The 25,718-nt window shown below is 37.2% G+C and overlaps 1 protein-coding gene across 3 annotated transcripts in view; it reads right to left on the reverse strand.

Moving 5' to 3' along the window:
• The window catches only part of LOC136764393 (disks large-associated protein 1), a 194,164-nt gene that overhangs the window by 11,682 nt on the left and 156,764 nt on the right, over window positions 1-25,718 (reverse strand). For all 3 annotated transcript variants that reach the window (XM_066718420.1, XM_066718429.1, XM_066718438.1), the window contains exons 7-8: window positions 3,441-3,811; window positions 2,598-2,686 (exon numbers count right to left, since the gene is read on the reverse strand). In XM_066718420.1, the coding sequence (XP_066574517.1) occupies window positions 2,598-2,686; window positions 3,441-3,811 (460 nt within the window). The remainder of the gene's footprint in view (window positions 1-2,597; window positions 2,687-3,440; window positions 3,812-25,718) is intronic.

The following is a 25,718-nucleotide window of genomic DNA, read 5'->3' on the forward strand; positions in this document are numbered from 1 at the left end:
ACCATAAAAAACAAAAATTACAGGAGAAATGCATCACACTGGCAATTAGATTCCTCTACATGTCCTACTGATGGTCTTGGCAGCTGCTGGATTAATGATCTGTATTATCTTCCCTGACCACATGTAACTAAAAGTTATACTTCTCATCTCATTAAGGCTTAATTTGTATTTTGTCTCAAACCAGTAGACCCTAATACATTAAAAAATGAAACCTCAAAATGAAATATAAGCACCAAAGATTCAAAGTAAAGCGAAACTGATAATTATCTAGTTGCATAAACATATCCGAATAGCACTTAAACCTTAGTAATTGTCTTTGTATTTTTACTGTTTCCCTTCTTCTTCACATAACTAATTGGCACCTGGAATAAACACTACAATGATGTACAATGATGGATTTTCACCTCAGAATCAACTTTAAAAATAAATAATGTTAATGTCAATATGTACAATACAATAAGTGGCATATAGAGTAAGTTGTAGTGTTTATTTCACATTTAAAAGTAATTCTTTATAGGAGCTACTTCTCTTATTTAGCGCTCTTATAATCAGTTTGTTGAGCACAGCTGTTAACATAAGGAAATTATATGCTTGAAAGCAGATGGCACACAATTTTTGTGTATCCTATAGCACATATTAGAAAGAGGAAGTACTCTTAAACCAACTTAAAATAGTAAAGACAGTAGCTGCTTTAGAAAACTGTAATGCTAATGTATCAACCCACCCAGGAACGAACACTTAATTAAAAGGAATGCCTTCACGGGCAGCCCTCTCATGAGGCTATTGTATTTTTCCGCTTTCTTAAAACCACAAAGTTGAAACTCTTCTTAATCACTTGAAGTGATTTCTTTACTGCCCCCACCTCCAGGACTGTTAAATGATTACTTTCGTTCTGGTGTTAAGTTACAGTCAGATTTACTCCCAGGAACACAAGAGGATTTCAGGATTCTCACCGTCTGGGAATCTCCTGCCAGGGTACTAGTGTCTCTGGCAAACAAGTTTAGACCTCCCAGGAATTGGCCTACAATTTCAAGACAATACAGCTCTGAAGTCCTAAACAAACAAGGACTCAGGGTCTGAACAACACATACAGAGTTAATGCCTAACCTGTTTATATTGAGCTATCTTCTTTGAGGAACAAGCTGGCAGTGTGCTACATCTTGTGTGCTGGCATTTAAGTTTTGAGCTTGATGAATAGTTATAACAGCTGTAATCAGCATATTAAGTAATTTCAACATAACAGCTTTTTTTTCTGATTAGCAACTGATTGGTGAAAAACTAGTGCAGGTCCTTTAGTATATGTAATTTAACATCTAGTTTAACATTCAGTTAGTAAATGATAAATTAATTAATTAATTTGTATCTGCAGTTATTCAAAGCAGCCTTACCCAACATACAGTAGTACAGGGCAAAAATAGTTATATTTCTGTTACTAACTCTAAGCTTCTTTGTTTTGGTTTTAAATACAGAAAACAAAGTAAAACACATCCTTTTTCACAAACCTAATATACAATCCAATTCCACTCCTATCATGAAACAACAGAAAAAAAAAATTCTTATCTCTTATCTATCTTATCCCACCCAAATATGTACGTAATTTTATCTGTTTATTGTTTGATAGTAGGGGCAGGTGTGTATTTATCCAAGAAACCTGTGAGCATCTTCAAAATCTAAGATTACAGCTTCCCATTCACTGCAGCTCTGAAGCAATCGTGAGACGTCAAGCAGCGGGCAGATAGTATCTCAGTTCCTCAGTGAAACTATGAAAAACAATGACAAATCCTGCTTTTGATTATATTGTCTGCATGTGTAATTCCTCTTCAGTTTTGAAAGACATAGTATGGAAGATTTGGGGGAGGGTTACCTAAACTGAAACATCAAAGATAAAGCGAGAAAATTACCCTTCGCTACCTACTGCAATTCAAAAGAGGAAAACACTAGCATGTGCTTTACAGTAGCACAATTACACCAAGACATGGAATCGGAAAATCCCTCTGGCTTCTATGAGCTGCTGTGTCCAACTGTCCTGCAACTGCTGAAAATAACAGATGGCAATCTCAGGCAGCTGGCTAAAAGCCTCCTGGACCTCAGGCTGCTACCCAGTCTCCCTCTTCTATACTGGTAGCAGCTGTGTAGCCAGTCTGTGGTGTATTACATCAGACGTAGGCAGTGTCAGTGATTTGGGTACCACTTGCAACCAAATAGGTTGGCAGCCAATGAACTGGGACTCCAAAACAAGCCCTCTCACTCATGGCTCATGAGTAACAGATAGCTACCACCACACATTTCCACATCTCTTTATAGCACCAGCAAATCAGTGACAGGAAACACCAACCTGAACTGAATCTCACAAGACAACAGAACCTATTTTAACACCATTTCATATACAAGTTATATATCAACTTTGACTGACAACATTCTTGAGAAAATAGCTATAATAAAAAAGTGGAGCACTGAAGTTAAAATCAAAGTTGTAGCAGTTATTCAGGTAAGCATTTATCTTTGGATACTTTCCAGGGCTTATCAGCAGCATTTGTAGATGTTGTCTGATTGAAAATTTGTCTGCATGTTGAAATAACAGGAACACTGTTACTCACCACCTCTCCTCCTCAACCTGAATCCCCACAGACTGAAACTTTGAGAAAGCGTTCTCCTCCATGTCAGGCAATTCATCAGGGCCATCAACCTGAGACAAAACAAAACAGGAAGTTGGAATTCCGGCACTGATTAAGCCTGTAGTTCAAACTTACCTGTTTTTTGTTCTTGGTTTCACTTGATGCATACACAATCATAACAACTTTCTGACCACAGCTAAAGCCAAGGCATGCCCTGTAATCACTGAAGAGTTGATAGGTTAAGGCATTTAAAAAATAGATGTTTCAACTGCTGTAATGAAAGTGCTGTGACGTGAAGACAGTGTGCATTAGCACCTGTATCTGTTGTCTCTACATGCCTAAATAAGCAACAATAATGTTGTTCTTATTTAAATGTCTGAATCTGAGATGGGATATGATATATAGGCTGGTACAGCTAAACAACATGAGTTTACTTGTTTAACTTTTATGATTACATTAGTTTCTTCCGTTCACCTATTATAATGCTATTTATAATGCCATGTAATTTAACTTTCAACACCATCACTAATTGTTACCTTAGAAGGTATCTGATGTGCTGCCAAAGGAAAGCAAAAAAAGAAACACCGAGATTGACAGTGTGTGTGGTAGTGAAGCAGACAAGACAATAGCCTATTACCTACCAGTTGTTCCCAAAGAGCTTTAAAACAGAAGAGAAAATTATTAATGGTGGACAAGGAACATCGGATTAATTTGATATCTCGCTCCCCAAACTTCAAGAAAATCGAGATTCAGTCATTTTCTCTTGCTGTTTTTGTCCCTCATTCAAATCACATTCTATTACACTGGTAAATTGAAGGGTTTTACCTGTATTCCGATAGACAAGCACTTGCTTTTCCTCAGCACATCTCTTTTGTTGTCTTCTGAGGTCTGGGCCATGGCGGAAGTTGAAGTGATGGTCACGGTGCTGTTGCTCACATGCTGACTGGCCGGACCGTGGACCTGGGCGTTCGCTGCCTCAATGGCGGCTGTTAAGGCTTTCATACTGTCTATGCTCTCCGTTGAGTTGCTGAGGCCTGACTGGCTGGTCATGTCACCCCGCTGACCCTGGCCATCCATGTAGGCGTCCTGAGCTGACTCGGTGCTGCTCTGGGCCGTGATGGAGATGAAAGGTTTGGTGGTGGTCCTGGGGGGTACAGGAGGAGGCGTCTTCTTGTACGTCGTGATGCATGACGACACTGTGGAAGAGCATGGAAGAAAAGTGAGAATTTGCTGGTGGATTGCTTGTTGGGGAAATTGAGGGATTTGCTAGGTCAAAATAAAAGCTTTATGTCGATTCGACGTGTTAGGCTGATCGTTTAGTTTGTTTGTTTGGGTATTGTAATATGCAAGACATTGGTTTCCTTCAGAACATCTATTTGATTTCTTGCCATCCTCTGAGGTCTGGGCCGCTTCTGACTTCATGGTCTACCATATTGCTTATGAAATAGGTCAAGTACACCGATGCCTACAGGTTGATGAGGTTGTCAATCAGTTTGAGTATGACGGGAGTATGAATATACTGTGTTTGCACTCTTTCTATTTGTACTCTTTGCTACTTATAAACAATTAAAAGACATACATTATGAGATCACCTTGTTTCTTATACAATCTTTGTATAGACACCATGGAAATAATTCATAATTATGGATGTTTTTCATTGCTTTTCAAAAGGGTGACAGAAATGTGACAAACAAACAATCTAAGAACTACTGAGAACAAAAACAGCTACTCTCCAGGAAAAAAAGGCAAAGGCCACATCAGCATGTTATTGAAACCATAAAGCCACAACTGAAAATAACATAGTGCTGCAGGCTTAGCAGAACTAAATAATAACATAGCGCTACAGGCTTAGCACATACATAGTGAAGACTGCAAGCTGTTGACGAGTATAAAGACAAAAAATATGTAACAATTTTCTTTTCATTACACAGTAAACGTATTTGATGTTTGTGTAGCAATCACTGCATTACATCCACTGATATGAATGTGACTTTCATATGATATCAAGTCACTTCAGACTATGGGAGAATCCTCATATGATAGATTCCATTTACTGGCCATTAGATTGTGACAGAGCTATTAAAACATTAATTGTATATAAATATAAATGGGCTTGATACATATCAAATGTTTTTTATTAGTTTAGTGAACAGTTTACAGTAAATCTTCCTGCTTTACAGGGCCTCTGTCTGAGGGCTGAGAGCGAGTCTGAAAAGAATCTAGTTAATAATAAACCAGCTGCCTCATGCAGACAAAACAAAGCACACTGCTGGTGAGCTGTGAGTGTTTCTCCCTCATTTCCTGGTCCAAGAGTGCAGACACACAGCAGCACAGGCAGGCCATCACAGGTCCTGGCACTTACAGGGGCCAATTTTGATCTCCTGACAGCTAAGCACACACATCTCAAAGCTCACTGAGGCTTTCATGCAGACCCAACCTTGTCTTTTTCTTTTTTTTTGCCCCCATCACTGGAAACTATCCAAACTGCCACTCCTGTCTCAGATTACAACTACAGAGCATGGGTTAGCAACGTAGCAGCCGTTTGACTGGAAGCTCTATGATGCGAGAGGGGGGAAAAAATCCAAACAAAGTCACTTCTCTGATTTCCTGCACTATATCAAAAGTGGGTCATTCCATAAATATATAAACTAGGTCACTGGTTACAATGTTTGCGGAGTCCTTTTCATAATAATATAAAAGATCAAACAAAATAAATCCCTGTCCCATTCATACTGATGTGCAATGTAAGAAGACACTGTTTAAAAATAAAATACAATTCAAAAGTGAGAACATACATGCTACAGCCTTTAATTAGTCAAATATTAATCACCAGGTCAGTCAAAAAAATTCTGCACAGGGAGGACCATTTTGTGAATGTGAATCTAAAATAAAAATGTTTTATCCATCTTTGCTGGCCCCTTATCCTCTCATTACCTTAATCTTGGTAACAAACCTTTTTCCCCCTTCTAAATGTCAAGTTTAAATCTCTCTCCTTACATGTGACACAGGTTATTTTAGTGTCACACTTCCTTCAATCAAGTGAACATGTCACTGCAGCCTGCCTCCCAACCAAAACAAATGTAGATAACAGGAAGTGTAAGGTACAATGAAAACATGAGAGAAAAAATGCTTCTGTTTACCTCAATTCCATAAGTATAATTATAATTATATACATAAACTAGCAATATATATATATATATATAAACTGTATTCTGATAAAAATAAAATACCTTTTGCTATATGAAAAACAAACATAACCATTAACTAATTTTAATAGCCTGTATCTGGACTGGATTAGAAAATCTGATGAAAGCCACTGGGAAGAAATATGTTGCAGTTGTACAGCTCTTGCCAAAGTGTTAAAGGAATTGTTTACTCAAAATGCTAAAGCAAACTAAACAGTAAAAAAGATTTGGAAATATACAAAAATGCTTCCTGCTCCTGGGAACATCTGTTGCTCACACTGCAATAAAAGGCACTACATTGTCAGACAATAAGTCACTGGATAACAAACTACTACCGTGAAGAAGAAGTAAGGGAATTTAAATGCTCAGGTATTTCTAGAAGCCACAGTTACCTTCTAGCCAACAGCAAAAATAACTAAGAAATGAAATGTGGGGGGAGCTTCTAGTCCTGCCTCTCTCAGCAGGAGCGGTTGACAGGGAGGAGGGATCTAATGACAAAAGCACAACAGAGCTATATGGAATTTCGCCCCAAGTCTTTTAAAAGCTGTTCCACTCAATTGCTTTAATGGTTCCCTTTATCTGTTCAATAAGTGGATATGAAATGAAAGGCTTCTCACTGGGACTACATAGAAATATGTTACAATTATTGGGCCTGTTTGACAACGTTAAACTGTATGTAGTGTCTGAACCAAACTGCTTTCCTTTGGACTAAATCTCCTTTAAATACTTAACAAATATCTGGGTTAAATCCACACCCTGCCCATTGACAGCACACATGGCTGTTGACACGCTGTACAAGGATGATTACTTCATTATTTGTCAGCTTCCTGCAGCTGATATAGTTGCCCTTGATGTAGAAAGTCTTAGTGCTGAGCTGTAAAGCACAGCTATGAACTAACTCACACTTCCTGTTCGCTACACTTTTGGATGGAAATGTGACTAATTTGGGAAACCAGGACAAACAGGGGTTGGAAGACAATATTACCATCCGACTTCTCAATTCTGGCACTTGAATACGTGACCGGAAATTCTGTGTCGTAGCAGTAACACACTGAGGAAGCTTTACAAGACACTGTGGAAGCAGAAATCAAAAAAGGCTATTGAATACAATGGTTTTCAATTAAGAAAGGTGATGACTGGATAGTCTCCTGCACTATCAGACAATGAGAGTTTCACATATGTTTACATCCACAATGGGCTTCTGTCCACAGGACTGAAGATGATACGTTTTTACAGGCAGAAAAGAGAGGAATAACAGTAATATACTAAAAACAACTTCACTATCAATTTCACCCAACCCTGAAAAACAGCTTTGTATTTAGGATAAATGAGATCATCATAGTGCTGCTCATATTCCTATTACACTGCAGCTGTCTCAAGGACATTGTGTTTGCATGCTGCAGGAAAACAGAAAATATGGAATGTGGCACAAGAATACCAAACGTCATTTAGCAAACCGATCACAGCATCCAACTGGAGACCAATTCATCTGAGCAGCAGATTCTGGGGTGTGAGTTAACTTGCATATCTATGCATCTACAAGAATATTAATCTTCCTAGACAATGTTGTTGGATGTGATTGATGTTTCAAATTCATATGTTAAACTAGGGAGATGGGTTGATATTTTCCTGTCCTAACGGGTACACCGCATTTCATGTATTGTTAATACAGTGGTCTGGAAGTAGGCATGAATGACAACCCTCCCTTGGCTGTTGTCCAAGGCTTGATTTCTTTGACAAATGCTTCAAAAAGCCCTTTCGACAAGGGTGTGTGAATAGCTGTGCCCTAAAGGATGATCCCATCCCCCCAGGCCTGTATAGAATCAAAGACCTCCCTTCCCCAAGAGATCCATTCACCGCAACACTTTATTCAACCCCAAAGGAAGAATGCAGACAACCGTTTCCTCCGCTTCCATTTAGCAGAAATACTCGTTAGAATGCAACTTTAAAGCAGCTCCAATCTGAGGACCACGGCTCTTCGGAAAACACCAATGAAGCACGGCTCTCACCACTTCATAAAGTTTCAAAACTACAAAGAGACCACAGCTAAACCCACACGCAGCTCTGTATTTTGGTTTCTTATATGGGCTCCTTGAACACATCCAAAAGGGAGAGAAGAAACCATGAGGTTATATGAAACAGCTTTTGTAAATTGTCCCCCATTTTCAATCGAGCTTAGATAGACTGACAGACTGACAGCGCAATCTGTCTGGCTTCAGTAGAGCACTAACAGTAAGGAATGAAAACTACAGTACATGTGGTTTCCGGCTCAGTGCTCCCCCTGCTTGTCTGTTTGCTCCTGTTGTTACCATCCAGTCAGCTAAAGTGCTTTGTAATACTGTCTCCAAGCAACGCCTGCACCACTAAGACCTACCTTCTACAGTGAAGCTTTAATTTAATTATGGCACAGACCATTCATAGCACACTGTTTACTTTCCTCATTTGCTCTAGTCTAACTTACTCAAATAAAGCCGGGACTCTCTCTCATTTTAAAGTGAGACTGGTGCAATGATACACAAGGGCAAGGATAATAAGGACTTGGGTTGGAAATGAGGGTGAACTTCAGGCGTAGGCAAAAATGTAAACACTTTTTGAATCACAGCATGTTGAATTCCCCCCGAAGAGACAGAAGGCAAGTCTCCCTTAAGCAGACATAAAACATCAAAAGTAGATTAGAAACATTAGAACACTTTGGAAACAAAAGAGAAAGGAATCAAACTACCTTTTCCAGCTATTGTCTTGCCAAAATATGATGAAAACACTCTGACCCTACATCTGCTTCGTGGATATGTATCTAATTTTAAACAAATCAGATCACAGAAGTGTTGTTAAAATGTCAAAGGAATCATTATTTTAGATCCTTCCCATTTTTTCAGAAACAATGGATTTCTTCTTACCGATGAGTAACTGTACAATTGTGCATATATGACACTGTCATAACAAAAACTCCTGCCTGCCAGTCACATTTCTTTGTGCTTCATGATGCGTCAGAGGATGTCAGTTAGGTTTCTTAGCAATGGGTTTAAAGTCCACTGTAAACTTCATCTCACACTAATTATCTTCATAATAATCCCCTTAAAAGAATACAGTACCCAATATAACACTAAAAGATGAGATACCAATAAACATTAAAATGATATTAAATGTGTCTTTAGTAGGTTGTGGTTCTCTCTCTCTCTGTCTGTCTCTCTTTTATCTGTATACAAATAACTAAGCCATGCTTTCTTCCCTATGGTTGACCTCAGTTGGAATCTGAAACCATCAGTCTGGTCCCTGTTAGCACTCTCAAACTCCAACAGTTGCTTTTCATTAGCCACAGTAAATCCTTTGTGTAAACGCAATTGTTTCTGGAAAAAAGGGCATCTGCACTGAAGTCTTTCTGGGACCTCTGACCTGTTATCTGTCTGTGGTGAAGAATAACGAGGACGGGTAGTGCATTTTATCCAGGTGAGTCACATACATGCCTATGGGTTGGAATTTTCTAGAGAGGCGGCATACTTTATTGCAAGTGTGGTCTGACCAAGTAAAGCACCGGTCTTGTTCAAGAAATAAAAAATAGGATCCTTGGGTCTAATAAATTAAAGCTACACTAGACTGTAAGTTTCTGTTCTTTTCAGCATTTTCCCTCTGCCATCTCTGCTGTATAGCTAGGAGATAAGGTAGTTCAATTTAAATGGAGAAATACAAGATCCACAGTTGACATCTGAGGCACCAACCACAAACGTTATTCATAAAAACAAGTGAAAGTGTATGGTTGAGAGAAGGCCTTTTAACCCATCTTTTGAATCTGGTTACCAAATGTTCAGTGATGCATTAATCTCTTCAAGTAACTCAAATAATCAGTTCAATAACATGGCTAGAAAGTTTGTTTGCTAAACTACACATTGTATGACATATCATGCTCTGTGAAGATAATGCTTATTTTCTACAATAAGTAAATGTCAGTTTCTTAGCAGGGGGCTTTATAATTGGTATTAGAATAAAGCAGTTATCCCATATTCAGTCCAAGGGTAGAGAAATTGGATGCATGTAGCAACGAAAGTCCTATAGAACTTTCAGAATCCATTAAATTGTAGTAAGCGACAGTCCCCTGACCTCAGCATCTGTAAAAGAGTGACAGTCATGTAATGTAATGAAGAACATCATAATCTTGCAGATTATGTTCTCCTTCCATGTACCGCTACAGAACGAAGTAGAGATCTCAATCTCTTGATCTGATTAGAACAGATTGCATGCACCGCAAGCTGTTCCTTTTAATTGATTGAATCCTGTCAAGTTTTTGTGTCATCTACATGTCTCTCTGCCTAGTCTGAACGACCCACCTCCAGAACAGGGTCGTTTTAACTTGGCCACATAACATACTGAAATAGTCTGGTATAATAAACATCGACTTGTTTGTTGGTCACAGTACTTTTGATTTAAATACATTTTTGAAGTGAATGCATCACTATATATAAAACTGCAGTAGTATCATATCTAGTTCATTTATTTTATCGTTATTTGTTACATATCTTAAGGGCACTGTGTTAAGCATACTGTTGTAAATGTTAAGTTAAAATATTTAAAATGTGAATCTGTTTTTTTGGTGTAAATACTATTTAAATTTAAATTTTAGATTAAATGCAAATCTTGGTCATTTTACAGAAAACAATGCTTTCCAGCACCCCTCCCCCAACAAAATCTTCCCAGACCGAACCCTCTTTCATGAGAAACTGAAATCTGACCATTCCTTTCAGCTATGTGCAGTCAGCCAGACTCGGAAACAAGAAACAAGAGGAGATGACTCTGATATGAGCTGTGCACAAAGCAGGGCCTGAGGGTGCCTAGGATGGGAACAGCTCAAAGATTTTTCTGAGTCACTGATAATAAGCTTGCCGGGTAACCAGTAGGAGAAAGGCAGCGCTTGTCAACTGCCGTCACTGGCCTGTCAAAATAAAGTGGAACACAGTGCCGTTGGCGGTGGGAGGAGCTACGATGGTGTCTCAGCTGACAGGTAAACAGAGGTGCCCCTGTGACACACAGCAATACGGCTTTAGAACAGGAAGTGGCTTTAAGACATCACGTGTTTCACTCAAGCCTGAGATTAGATACTATTTCATTTTAAACAAGGAAGGGTGTGCCATAACATAAATATTTAATAAGATCTGATTACCCGTTGATCCGTTTCAGTGATGTTTTTTCTCCACAAAACTGCATCAAAACAATGTGATTTTTTATGAAACACCCCTCTATTAACACATTACAGTTAACTGAATCCTACCTAATCTCTTGATATTCCAATCTCTACTTTTGCAGAACCACTGTAAAAAAAGTTGTAACCTACCTGCATATTGATATTGATATTTTGCAATAATGGCTTTTTATTCACATTTTCAACAGCTATATTTGAGCTGGAAAGTATAATTAATAGTAAGGTATTCAGACAAAAAACGAATTCCCTTTCTTATAAATTAAAAAAAGTATTAAATGTATAGATATTGCTTTGGCTGTAATTATGGCTAATAACTAAGCTTCACATTTCCCACTGATTCCATCTCCAGGGTTGAAGTAAATCAACCCATCCTACACAGTTGCAGTAAAATGTTCCTGTAACTTCTTGAACATTAGAGAGGTGCTATTACATCTCAGTAGCAGTACCTTCAGGGCACAGACAACACCTATTATATACACCAGAGCATTAAAAATTAGCCATTGTCAACTGAAACTTGGCAATCTTTTACCAAATGAGGAAATCTATCACTCTTTTGTTTCAGGCAAACTAAGAGCATTGGAAGAAGTACTGGACCTTGATGACTAAACAGTAACTTCAGCCTTAGAGAGGATCTGATTAAGGGGCATTTAGCTCCTATCTTTATTCCTGCTAATACAGAGGCAAACACATCTGCTTCTCATATGTTTCTAAAAATATGCAGAGTGTTTGGAACTACAACATATGTTGCATGAACATGCTGCAACTTGTGAACACTTCATCTTAAAAAATCTGCCTTAATATTTTTGTGAATGACTCAGGAATTTGAGAACTAACAAGTTCCTGTCCAGACCCCGAGAATATAATATCCCATTTTTAGGCACAGTGAACTTACTGTGTGCTACACAGACACTCAATGGAGACTTAATTCGCAATTACTGCGAGGAAAATTAGGTTTAACAAGGAATATCAACAATATTTTTAATTACATTTAGTATCTATTATGATTAGGTGAATTAATTCAAGCTCATATTAGGATCTCTTTGATTATCCAACTCTTGTGATGTCTGACAGACCAAAACAACTTGTAATTGTTCTGGATGTCTAAGGCCATATGAATAAAACTTCATATTTAACTCAACATTTATCTACATATTTTTTTTGAAAGGGCAGTAAATATATTTCTTTATCTGTCAAGTTATATATAAAAAATAGAACAAATTAAGCTTTATAACCTTTTAATTAAAATACTGCTTATAATTTCAGTTTTTGCTGTACATTATGGGTACTTGTTACATTCACTTACACGATTATTAAGAGTGGTTGGCCCATTGTGTGATGTACTATGTTTGACAAATAAACAGTACCAAATGGGTTCTGCCAAGGTGTTCGGATCTAATTCTGAGGCACCCAGAGCAACAGATAATAAAGCTAAATGAACTAGAATGAATCCAAACTTTTCTACAACTGTGAGTGCGATGATAGTTCAATATTATTAATGATTTCCTTCAGTACAATGCTTGCAGTGCATTCCTGACCTGCTGTCATGCATGACATGTAAAGCTTTGCCTTTGCAGGGGCCTTTGCTTTTAAGTAGATCATTTAGTCCACTTAGCCTCTGTCTGGTGACTAAAAATATACCAGTACAACCTACAGCAAGCCACAGGGCATCATTTAATCAACTAGAGGGAAACACACAAAAAGAAAACAGCAACCACCACTGGTTTGTATTTCTTTACATTATTACTTGTTTTGATGAACAAATCAGAACAGAACGACTAATTTTGCTTAAAGCACACTGTGCTCAATATTCTCTGTGAATAAACAGTCAGGGATGGCTGGCTCCTGCTAGGCACAAAATAATACGATTTTTTGTTTCGGTTAATTGACTTACATTAAACAAGCCTCAGATGTTAAAGAAATTGTCATTAAAACCAACTTATTATTATATTCTCATATATAATAACATACAGAAAAAGAGGGAGAGCAATTTGTACAAAAAGGGCATGGCAGACTTGTATACCATTAAATACCTGTTCGTCTCCCCTGATTTGCCTTGTAACGAGTAAAAATAACACATGGACATGGAATTCTTTGGCTTGAAAATAAAAATGCTATTCAGCATCTCTTTCAGACTGATTCAAACCCAGAGAGCTCACTAATGAAGCAATTCATTTTGAGATTTTACAAGGTAGCCTCAGTTCTGCACGTCTCTCGCGTATGCGATTTACAAGAAACCGTACCTAGCTGTTAATGACTGTTTAAAGTGCACTGTGATTCCTTGTCATTTCCTGTATTTTTACTTGCTTGCACTCAACAGATATTATGTTTTGTATAATAAAGAGGAAAATAAAAAAAAAATGAATAGAAGCCACGACTTTGTCACTTAAGATCACAGAACACAAGGCTCCAATGTATTTAAGCGGTGCACTCCAGCTGTAGAACATTTTTATTGGGATATTTCATGGTGACCTTAAATGCATTCTCTGACGTCTTTCCTGCTCCACATGCAGAGATTTTGTAGCTACAAAATAAAATGTTTTACCTGAAAAATACTCTTCTTATTTCTATTAATTCATTCTATTGAATTTGCTTACTGAGAATGCTAGGATGAAATGCATTTTTAAGTGTTGAATTTGTATTGAAAACATCTCCTTATATTAAAGGAAGCCACTTGAATATAGTTTAAAACTTTAAAAGGGAAAGTTTCTATATAAAGCTTTCTTAATAACAGAAAACACTTTTAAGAATGTGGGGCAATTTATGATATCACGTATTTTATTTTACATGGTAATACTTAGGCAAGCTTATTCTATTCTAAGTACCTAATCATGGCAGGATTTTATTTATATTACAACCATGTTTAACTCTTGAATTAAAAGAAAACATTGAGAACATTTACATTTACATACTGTGGCTACAATGTGATATACTTAAAAAAAAAAAAACACCACAGTAGGTGCCCATTTCAAATCAAAACACGGGCCCACCAAGAAATCATAAACAGAACTTGATGATGGGTTTGCATTAAGTTGAAACATCAATCACAACAACAACAAAAAACACAATCAAGTGCTAAACTTTGATTTGAGTTGGTCTAGGACAAATATGTGCTTACAAACTACTGCAGTAAAAACTAGCATTGGTACACGGTGCTTCTTCAGTAGGCTCAAATTTAATTTACTTTCTCCCACTATATGCTATCTGGCCATGAGATCTGAGAATATGGACGTGATTTAAACTCTACCTTTAAAAACACATTCATTTATGCAACCAAGCCTCTAAGTGAAAGGCTAAAATTAAAAAAAGTTGCCGAGACATTTTCTCAATTTTCTTGCTTAACCTCAGACATGACATCCTGTTAGTAGCCAAGGTCCTGGCTCTAAACGGGCCTTCATCTCTTTGGGAGCTCATGTTTACATCCCTGCAAAATTTCTGACACAACGCAGTTCACACATTCCTCCTCTCCTGCTGAGCGCTCTCATTTGTTTCCCACATTCTTTGACCATTCAACTTTTCTCGCCTCTTGCCCAGAATAAATTGCCAGCCCATTGTATTAGGAGTCTGAAAATTAGGAGGAATAAGTCCCCCCAAGCAGAAAATCCCACAAGCCAATAGAGCTGCAAATCAGAAAGGAATCTCATTTCATTGTGAATGTGAGGTCATCAACAGTGATGCTTCATTCAAAACAAGAGGGGTTAAGGGCAGAGCCTTATTGGATGCAGTCTGATCCACGTCTTCAGTAAAGCACACTAAGGGCAATTTACTAATTTAGATATTGTTACAAAGTGGCTGGGCATGGTGTTCACATGTTTTACCATGTTCAACATGCTTTATGCTGAAACAAATTTTACAGAGCATATTGGCATATTAATAAACATTAACAATAATTTATTTCCTTACAGAAGCTTCGTTTTATCTGCTCAGTGAAGTTTCTTTCCACATCCTGACAATACAATATAATATGACCATTTCAAGTGCCCTTGAATTTACAGCCTACTTCCTTCCCACATGGCAGAATCAAAGCATTCCAGGAGAGACAAAGGGATAATTAAGTTGTAAGCAATGCAAAAGCTAGGTTTTCTCCTGGAGCTTAATTCTGATAAGAGACCAAATGCTTCACACAATAGTGAATATATTCTTCAACACTAAGAGGCACTCTGATCTTAAAATACAATTACACTGCGCTCTAGACATACACCCTGTCACTGATAAGGTACAAAATCAACACGTTTTACACACTTTTACAAGTTACTGTGTTTCTGGACCAACAACTAAAAAGATACACAGTGACGAAAGTTTTCAGAGTTCTAGGTTGTACCCACTATAATAATTTACCATAATTAATGTCTCTGACGCCCCCTCATGGTGACCTGTCATTATTGGGACAGTAAAACCTATCCTTAGGCGACAACTATAAGCACTATAGCACCTGACAGGTATGCTTGTAAGTAATCATTATTAATTGTTTATCTCTTCTTACAAACGGGTACAATTATAATGTACCATTCCTTTTCTTAGGAGTCCTGCCTGAAAGGCACATTAAAGAAACCGATGCCAAATAAAAAGACAACATTCAAAGAATATATAATATGCCTCACACTGTCGATAATTTACCTACTACAGTCTCTTGATCTAACTGGACGGATTCAAATCCATGAAGGTACAACACTAAAAGCTGTGCTGTTAAAGTTTTGACAGGGCTTTGCCAGCCATGAAGGCACATTAAAGTGATTTTCTGTTTGTTTCATGTGACTATACAGGTCAGTAAAAGCCAGCATTACTAGTCTACAGTTACTTTCCAGTTCCGCACATTGAGGTTGCAATAAACCAACAATTTAGGTCAAAAACTGTATATATATATATATAATATTTTCTAATTCTATTTCTAAGGGAGTATTTAAAACCATACAAAGGAAACAAACAAATGGGGAGGAAAATATGGATATAGGCCGCATTGCTTTAACCTGAAATGTTACACTTGACATATTTGATAGCATACCTTCAATGCACGTTCAGATATCTAGCACTCATTTTAATATAGACTTCCAGTTCAAGTTCACACAAGTTAACATTCTCAGACAGCCAATGACACAGAAGATACAATTACCAAGCATTCGACAGAGGGCCGTGTGTAATCTTTAAAAGGAAGACAGATAACCAAATGATTGTTTACGAAGACGTGTTCATGCACAGTGTATGGTAGCACAGGGCAACAGCCACCTTACCGAAACAAACATGCATGCAAATTAATAACTACAGAAACAAGACAATCAATCCATAATCATACATACTTTATTATGCAGGCATAATTCCAAGACATTATTCCACCTCTGAGCCACTGGCGTTATATTTAAAGAATGAATCAAGGCATGCCGATTCTGTATTTAAGACGGTCACAGCCTTTGGTGAGCTCCCAGGCAAACCACATCAGAGATCGCACAACTATTTATGTTTTCAAAGAACTCAGTCCTGGCAGCAGCAGTGTGTTACAACATGTCTGTCTCAGTTTTCAGACGGGATGCAGCTGGGAATAGGTGAATCTTTCATCTAGCCCTACCCCCAACCCACCCACCCAAACACAGCCAGCTTTACAAACTAGATCTGCCCTGTTTCCACTATTGTGCCTGTAATCCTAGTTGGTGTAATCCGGATGTTTATTTTTCTTCTCGCCTTCGCCTCAGATAAAATGCATACTGGAAATAAATAAATAAATGTGTATGTGTGTGTGTTTGTATATATATAACCTCCTTTTTAATTAAAAAGATAATTACAGGATGCTTTATACTTTTCTTTACAAATTATCTTTCCTTTATGGACCTTTTTGATCTTTGGAAAATGTGTAAAGCGCTGGTGACAGAGTTTAGACTGGTTGCTAGCTTTGTTGAAGTGCATTCCTCTGCTCACTGAGAATCCCATTACAGCCTTAACCTCAACCCAGCACAGCAACAAACTTCTTTTTGGCATCTTTAAAGATATCAGGGTGCAAAATGTATGAGTTGTAGCATAAGAGAATGTTTGTTTACATATCATTAAAATCTTCTTTCAATAAGTAAGCAACAAAACATTTATATCAAATGTATAGATGTGTATTTATTGATAATAATAAATGTAAAATGCATTTAGGTCAATGGCAAATTCAATAAATAGAACAAAAAAATGTTTAGTACCCTGTGTTGATTTTCGATACCCGTAGTTATCTTTATGTAACATTGAAATGTCCCTGAACAAGCTCAACTGCTTTCCACTGGGCAGTACTGCTGTTGCCAAACTTGTGATTTTTTTCATTCGTGGTCTTGGTGTTAAAGTGAATGCCTGCCACTTCTGCACACATTTTATAAGGCAAGAGTTACAATTTTGGAGGAGAAGAAATTAAGTGATTCATAAAGAATCTATTAGGCGGAGGCATCCTATCTTTAAAAGACATGGGACACAGTTGCTTTCCTATCCAAACACTGCTGATGTAGCAACCATCAGTATCTCTTTGCTTACTCTCTGCTTGTTTGCTCCCTGCTAAGAATCATACAAGGTTAGATGAGGAATACAGCACGGCATTCAGTCTGCTGCACTGCCTCCGGTCAACGGCATCACCCTACAGCACGCTGTCTTGAAACAGTCGCTGAAAATCCTCTTTATAGTTGCTTGAGCAAATTCAAGATGTATGATGTAAAGATGTAAAGTATTCACATAGACAAAAGATGGACAAACTAAGCTATAGAATGGATCCCAGGAGAAAAAGGAAAACCTTGAAGACGACCACATAAAAGGTGGGAAGATGAAATAAGAAGCTTTGCTGGTGTGACCTGGAAAAGAGACTCTGTACATTGAAACCAGTGGAAATCTTGGGGAGGCCTTCATCCAGCAGTGGATGAATATAAATTCAAATAATATAACATACATGCATACATGCTGGCACACACACATACACATACATATAATTTGAAATGATCAACATTAAATTTGTATCTGACCAATTTTTAAAAAATGAAAGCAGCCTAGAATAACAATAAAGACATGCATCTGGAACTAATCATTTAACAGAACCATCCAAAATGAAATGATAAAATTGTAAATAAAAGAAAAGATAACATGCATCTCCCTCTAGTGCTCATAAACTAATACTGCAATGGCAAAAGGCTTCCCAAAAAGAGCTTTTTGTGAATGCTAAATCAAAATGTTCACTTCTAAGCACACATTAAGATACACTTTAGACACTGTACATTTATATGTATATGCCTGCTTGTATCTATAACACTAGGTGTATATTGTTTTGACTGATATTTATTTAATTTTAATAATGATATAACCTTTTTGTTAAATCATTCAATCAGCTTTTTTCATTCTTGATCATGATATCTCACACAGACAATGAAAGATGTTTTAGGATATACTTTGAACTGCCCTGGTATTGCGTTTCTGTTTATTTGTATGTTTGTTTATGATTGTGAGAGACAGAGATTATGAAAATATTGTGTTGTTCATACAAAAAATACAGGAAAAATACTGTTATGATTCAAAATGTATCAGTTTAGTTTAAACCTCATTGACCAGACAGGTAGTGCCTGGTTGAGTATTTCTGAAGATTGATCATCTAAAAGTTTACTAAAAGAGGCAGACAACTAAATGGTTGTTGGCTTTGGATGAAATAACAACCCGAAACAATGTACAGCTCATCCTGCATATTGAATTTTAAAAACAAAACTTAATTTAATGTAATGCCCTTAAAATATAAAATATTTTTTATTTTGCAGCATGATATTCAGTATAACCCCTGCACAAATGGGGGAAATTTCAGATTGAACACAACCAGGCTACTTTAAGCAGCTAAATCACCATTTTTATTAAAGCACAAAAAAGAGATACAAAATAAAAAAGTATGAAATTTGTACATATCAGAGCTAACCACAGAATCACGTCCCATGCTTTCAAATTGAAAATCACACACACACAAAACCCACCTGCTATTATTCATAGGATGAAAAAAAAACATATTTCATTCACTTAGATAATGGGATTTTTATAGACTATCCATCTTTTCGATTACAATGTCTGCAAATTCAAATATAATGCATAAATACATAGCGTACATATTTAAGTTGTGAACAGCCTAATTATTCTTACAAATGCTAATTGCAGCTGTAAATTATTTGTAGCAGCTTAAATTTAACTTGATGCTTTATGCATTTGCCATCTGGCAAGGACTAATTAAGTATGTTACAGAAAACCCCATCTGAATGAGCTGACCAACCAAAGTCATGTACAATGAAACAAAAACCTCTGTGAGAAGAAATCAAAGCACATGCTTTTAATATACTTCTAGCTAACAACAAATTGTTGTATAACAATATGAATATCTAAATATGTGTACATGTTTGAAACACTTTATACATTGTATTACATAAAAGAAGAGCCAGATGACTGGGATTATAGTCTGTGGAAAGATGTGACATATTTTCCAAGTGCTGATTTATTTGATTTTAGGGAGGTGTAGGGAATGCATTCATCAATATGCCGTACAATGCACAGGGGTCCTTTTCTTCCATTACATAATTTGCACAGGATGCAAATGTATTTGTCTCAGATAGAAGAGTGATAATCAGGATAAAGGAATTTACACAGTGATACATGCAGCCTGCCATGAAATGTGTTTTGAGACTGCACAAAGAACTGTTTGAGTGCATATGCAATATTGTTATGTAGAACAACTTGGACATTAAGGACATTTCCACCCAAATCAATTTTAAGTGGCCTGAATTCATGTTCCCATAACTGTATTTTTCAAAAGTTCCAGGCTGACAAATTTTAAAATTAAAGGAAACATATAATTCACTATATGCGATGGAATGAGAGAATGTGTTCTCTGGCTGGATTTTGTGTTTTTTAATCAAGTGCAAGGGTGGACATGGATCCAATTGACAGAGGACTCTCCCCTCTAAATATTGCAAAACCGTCATGCTGTAACTTCCATCTGAGATTAGTATCCTGATTTGGTCCAGAGTTAAATTGTATTCCTTTACTCGACTGTGCCTTTACATTGACCTCCACTATTAGATCAATTAACAAACCTTCACTCTCTGCCAAATTAACTGTGAAGTTTCAAATGTCAGAGGATGCTTTCTTCTCAACATTGATTGATACTGAAAAAAGTGTTGATTGCAAATGAAGAAAAAGGCACTACGTTTTTCATGTGTTCTCTCTTAAAACATGAAAATGGAAATTTGGAAGAAAAAAAAAGCTTGAGATAAACTAGGTTGAGCAACAAATTATTTCAAACCCTGTAGTAAAAAAAACCCCATCCTAATCAGAGATGTGTTTTCTTTGAAGGCAGATACGGACACAAACAGGAATTTTGAAGGAGGTAACTGATATTACTTTGAAAGACAAGGACAAATGAGTCAATTTCGGTCTGACAATCCATCTCAATTCACATGACACATTCCCTTTAGTCTTTTAGCCTCCTGTGATTTTCTGCGAGACTATTATGGGCACTAAACTCCTCTCAGTGGACGAAAATCTTTTGCTGTTCACGGCACAAGTGCACAGACCACCAAACTGGCCCTATTAAACACATATATCTTATTGCTGTAAAGCATAACTTGACCTTTCAACTGATTGGTTTACCAAGGTTTCAGTGACATCTAATCCATCAACTGAAGTCACTAACAAGTACCCGAAAATTGTCTTACTTTGTCTGTGATCACAGTGAAACCTTTAAGATCTAAAGTTAAGTATAAAATGTCTTCCCGACACATTTCAAAATAATTTATATGTGACTCATTAATTACCAATAGGGCAAACATCTACAAGCAGCAGTAAACTAATGCAAATTCCAATCCATCTAACATGAGAAGGGTGACTCTTCATGATCTGAATAAGTTTTGCCCTACTCACTTATACAGCACAAAGTGAATAAAGCCCTCTGCTGTAGCATGTGACTGAATATATGTTGGATAACAAACTTAGATATAAACCAACTGTTGGCAAAAAGAATAGATGGGCACAACATAGTGGTAGACCGATAAATATCTTGACCTTGATCATCCTACCAAGACTTGTGAACAGAAAAAAGGCTCACAAAGCCATCTAACTACTTCTATAGCTCTGACAGTACTAGAATATTACAGATTACAATATTGGGACAAACATGCCTTTCTGTAAAATATGAGAGTGCTTGTTCACGCCTGTGTTGACATTTCACACATATAAGACCTTTATCATTACAGGTGTTCATACCAGCCATCCTGAAAGAGATATTGCAGATATTCATGCTTCACTTGATAACTGCCTAGACTGTTGACAACATATCCAGCTTTTTAGGGAAGTTTAGGAAGCTACCATCATCTGTTTGTGCTTGTTGTGTTTTGGAGCATATCTCTTTAGTCTTAGCTATAGATTACTGAATGCAAAAGTGTAATCAACAAAAGCATATTATTGTTGCCCAGATAATATGACCTCCTGTCCACAAATGTAACATCTACATTAATTTGATATATAATATAGCTGTATAAATTGATATTTATTAATGACTATGCTAAATCCTACACTGCCGGGGCACCATGTGAATCGTTGATAACACTTTAAGTTGCTTTTCTGTGAGCTTTTTCCTGAGTTATGCAGAAATGTGTAGATCTGTCACTAGACATCACAAAATCAAGGATTAATGATTTTGAGGTTGACTGAATCTTTTTTAAGAGGACGTCTGTTTAGAAAAAAGTGCTACCATGTGCAGTCAAATGTAAAATTATACAAATAACAAAACAAACAAACATTTGAAATACCAAATTGATTTCATTTTCTTGAAAAGCGGCCCAATGTTGCCTTTATGAACAGCAGATAAAGTCGATGATTTTAACTAATTTATTACTCCGTGCTAGACAGCGGTCTGTGTTATGTCAGTTCAGGCCGAATATGTTTAATTGAATCTAGTCCTGGACACTTCATTCATAGTGCATTTCATTCAGCGCAGATTTCTTGGTATAGCTGGCTGTAGATTAATCACCAAAAAAAGGGACTTGGTTTGGCTCTTAATTAAAAAAGCTGGTCTTGCACTGATTTACCAGACATACCAGACATAACCTTCCACTTATGTTTGATGTAACCGAGTACTGTGTTACAGTATATTTAATGTATATTTTTCCTGGATTTAAGAATATCAACAAATTGAGACATTCCAGAACATGTTTAGAAACAGCAGTTGAATATTACATTGTGACAATATACACTAAACTGCTTTAATAACAGACTACATGTTTTTGACAGTATTGGATCTTTGTTAATGACTCGAGGCCACTGTCATGACTTTCCTGGTGATCATGTCATGCAGCACTGGGGATGTTTAACTTCTCAGTAGTGTGTAGCAAAGTAAATCACTCCAGACTGACCACAATGAGGAAGGATCCTAGCTCTGCCCTTCTGTGGCAAATGATCGTGTGGATTTGTTTCTCATTCCTCTGACGTCAGTGTTGGCGTTCTGCGACAACTTCTCAGACTGAAACAGCTGAAACGTTAAGACAGCTTCCCACTTGGTGGATTTTTGATCCTCACATCCTTGCCAAAAAAGTTCAGCAAACTCAAATAATGCTGTGCATGTCCACATACCGGAATACTGTAGCGACTATATTGGAATCCATTTCAGATACGATTACAAAACAGCAAAATCAATCACAAACGTCTTCGATAAGTATGATAAGTACACTGTTTTCTGTGACATAGTCCTAGACCAAATCAAAACGTCAACCTACCCGAAACCAGCAAATTACCAAATAGTAATCAGTCGTTTTGAATTGATAGTGAGAAGCCACTTTCTACTTCTTAAAAATAAAGCAAGAGGGTACAAGCTTATAACATGCGATTATTAAGACAACATTTTTGTTTGGTCCAGGATGTTGACTCAAGAGTTAAAAACTTGGGACTCTATGTCAACAACAACAACAACAAAAAATAATAATAAGAGAACTAGACTATCTGAAACAGAATTGTTGGCAACAGTCCCAGTGACTGGAGAGTGTGGCTTTCAGGAAGTATTAGCAGGGAGACAGTCAGTCTCAGACACAAGGCCCGTGTGCTTCTGCCTCCACTGGCAGCTGCTCCTGTCAGTTTTTTTTTTTTTAAGATTGCGTCATTTCCTTCAGAATAAATCTCGAATCTTTGAAAAGGAAAGCTTTTATTTCTGAAATAAATATTTAAAACATAAAAAAAAGCCTACGTGCTGTGCTGTGGGCTGTGCACCTGCTTCAACTAATCACAAAAAGGCTTCTAAAATAGATGCAGAGTTGAAGGAGGTTCAACATCCAGCACTGCCAGTGACTTTAAAAACAAAACTGGCACCCGAACATGTGTGTCTTAGTTACAGTAACGGTGACATAGTGTTCAAAACAAATACTCTTCTGTGCAATACGATTAATGTGAGACAGCAAAGACTGTATAAAATGAGAAGGAATTTATACTGATGGCAATAATATGTTCTCTATTACACTTTATTCATTACTAAAATGTCAAGTGTATTTTAACAGTATCATCTGCAAACAATTTGTGTTGTTGATGGAAATTTTGATGCATAGCTGTAAAGTCGTTTTTTTACACAGATTCTGAATTTAACAGTGTAACAGGTAATTGAAACACAATGCACAGATAGCCAACATATTAAATGACACACATGGATGACTTTTCGTCTCTTCCAATCACAGCACCTTTCCTATAACAGGCATGAGTAAGCAGAATGGCGTCAGTGGGCTTGGAGCCACTTCCCAGGCGAGATCAATACAATCACAAGTACAACAAACCATAAAAACACTAATTCACAGAACGAGAGAGGTAAGAAGAATGCACATTACTTACAAAAGTGTATCCAGTTGTCACACATACCCTATAATTTTCTGGAAAGGGAAGAAGAAAGTAAGACTTGTCTTTCCCTCCCTGTGCTTGCGCTGCTGCTGCTTGCTACTGGTCAGAAGTGCACAGCCTTGCGTTGCATTTGCCAGAGCTTGCTCAGTCATGAGTCGTGCATTCAGTCTTATTAAGGATTTCAGGATGCCGCTGCTAACTCTGATCTATTACTATAATAGCCTTTAGTGACTCACGCTGGCCGCTGCCAAGTGGGACAGCTCCTCTCACACCTCTCCGTCTGCACAGACCGATTGGGAACAGCAGCCCATGACCCAGGGGCTGCGTCGCCTAAAAGTCACTTAATTCTCCTCGTCCCTGCCAGCGTGCAGGAAGAGGATTTTCAATATAATTCAATAGATGCATGAACGGCTATTTCAAAAGACAGAGCCATTTCCTTACTCGGTGCTTTGCTCTGTACACGTTTAGATCACAGCTGAAGCAACAGAGAAAGCCATGACTCACACACTTTGAAAAATAAAATAGTAATGATCTTATATTTGAGATTACAATGCAAAAAACGATAAGTGGCTAAAATCTTCATTTACAGGACCGCTTATCTCTATTTGTGCATTTCTCAAGGTTATGGAAAACCAAGCCAGATGACAATGCAATGCCTGGCCTGTGCAACTCTGCCTCTCTGCATACCTTCCAGGACACAGCGTTCAAGAGGCAGATTAGTGCCACTGCTGACAGAAAGTCACTATGAATTTTATTCCAAATATGTGGAGCCACTTTCTTGTACATGGGCATATAATAATCTCTGATGACATATGCTAATTCAGATGTCAGTAGTGTGAACTTCAGCTAAAAAATGACTAAAGTATTCCTGAATATCTTATGGCATTTACTTTATGAATGGAGATCATTTTCATTTATATTAGAAATCAATCTGATGACATTAAGTGAAAGGAGATAACCATTCAAGAGTTGCTGGAAACAACACCAATATGAAACTGCTACAAACTGCTATTGAATTTTTCTGAAGGTTCAGTTTCAGGTTTATTTGTTTTTATTACCCCTTCTAAAGATTAATTCTTATTAGTTTAACATTTAACTGCAGGTGACAGCAACTGTTAACAGCAAAGCCAGAAAGCATACGCTGACATTTCTAAGGATATTATAAAAACTCAACCACAAAACAACAAAGTTTGTTCCACATTCTCATCTCTTCAAAATGACAGAATGCAGAAAATTGTGTAATATTCAGTATATTACACTAACATTACATTTTGCACTTCAGTTCAGAATGACCTATACCTATAATGGTATGCGTGATATTAATATCAGATTCTTATAAGGCTATCTCTGGGAGGAATTGCTCTAAAACCACAGTTTCGATTTATTTGAAATTCACAAGGTACATAGATGGGTATTTGAATGGCAGTTGGAATACAAAATGGACACCAGGTGGCGCTTCATTGCTGTAACTGTTCAAAATGAACTCTGCTCATCGAGAAGTGAATCAAAGATTTGGTATGACATTTCAAACTGCTGAAATAAGCACAACGCATGGAATGGCAGCAATGGTATTTCGGATGCCATTTTTGAGCATGGGCAGAGATGCTTGTGCTACACCTGATCCTCCATGCATCCCCATAACCACATGTCCAAGATCCCATTTGTGTATGGCATGCATGTCAAGTCAGTTGAATGTACAGTCGCAGAGATATTCTTTTCAGAGGAGATTGCATAGGCTTTATGGCCACCCTGTGTATATCACAGAGATGAGTGTCAACTTGTTTTAAAAAAAATAATTAAAATATTACTAGGTACAAATTAAATTCAGAACAGCTTTTTAAAAAAAAAAAAAATATATATATATATATATTCCTTTTGATTTGTGCT

Source organism: Amia ocellicauda, chromosome 2 (assembly GCF_036373705.1).
Source record: "Amia ocellicauda isolate fAmiCal2 chromosome 2, fAmiCal2.hap1, whole genome shotgun sequence".
Classification (NCBI taxonomy): domain Eukaryota; kingdom Metazoa; phylum Chordata; class Actinopteri; order Amiiformes; family Amiidae; genus Amia; species Amia ocellicauda.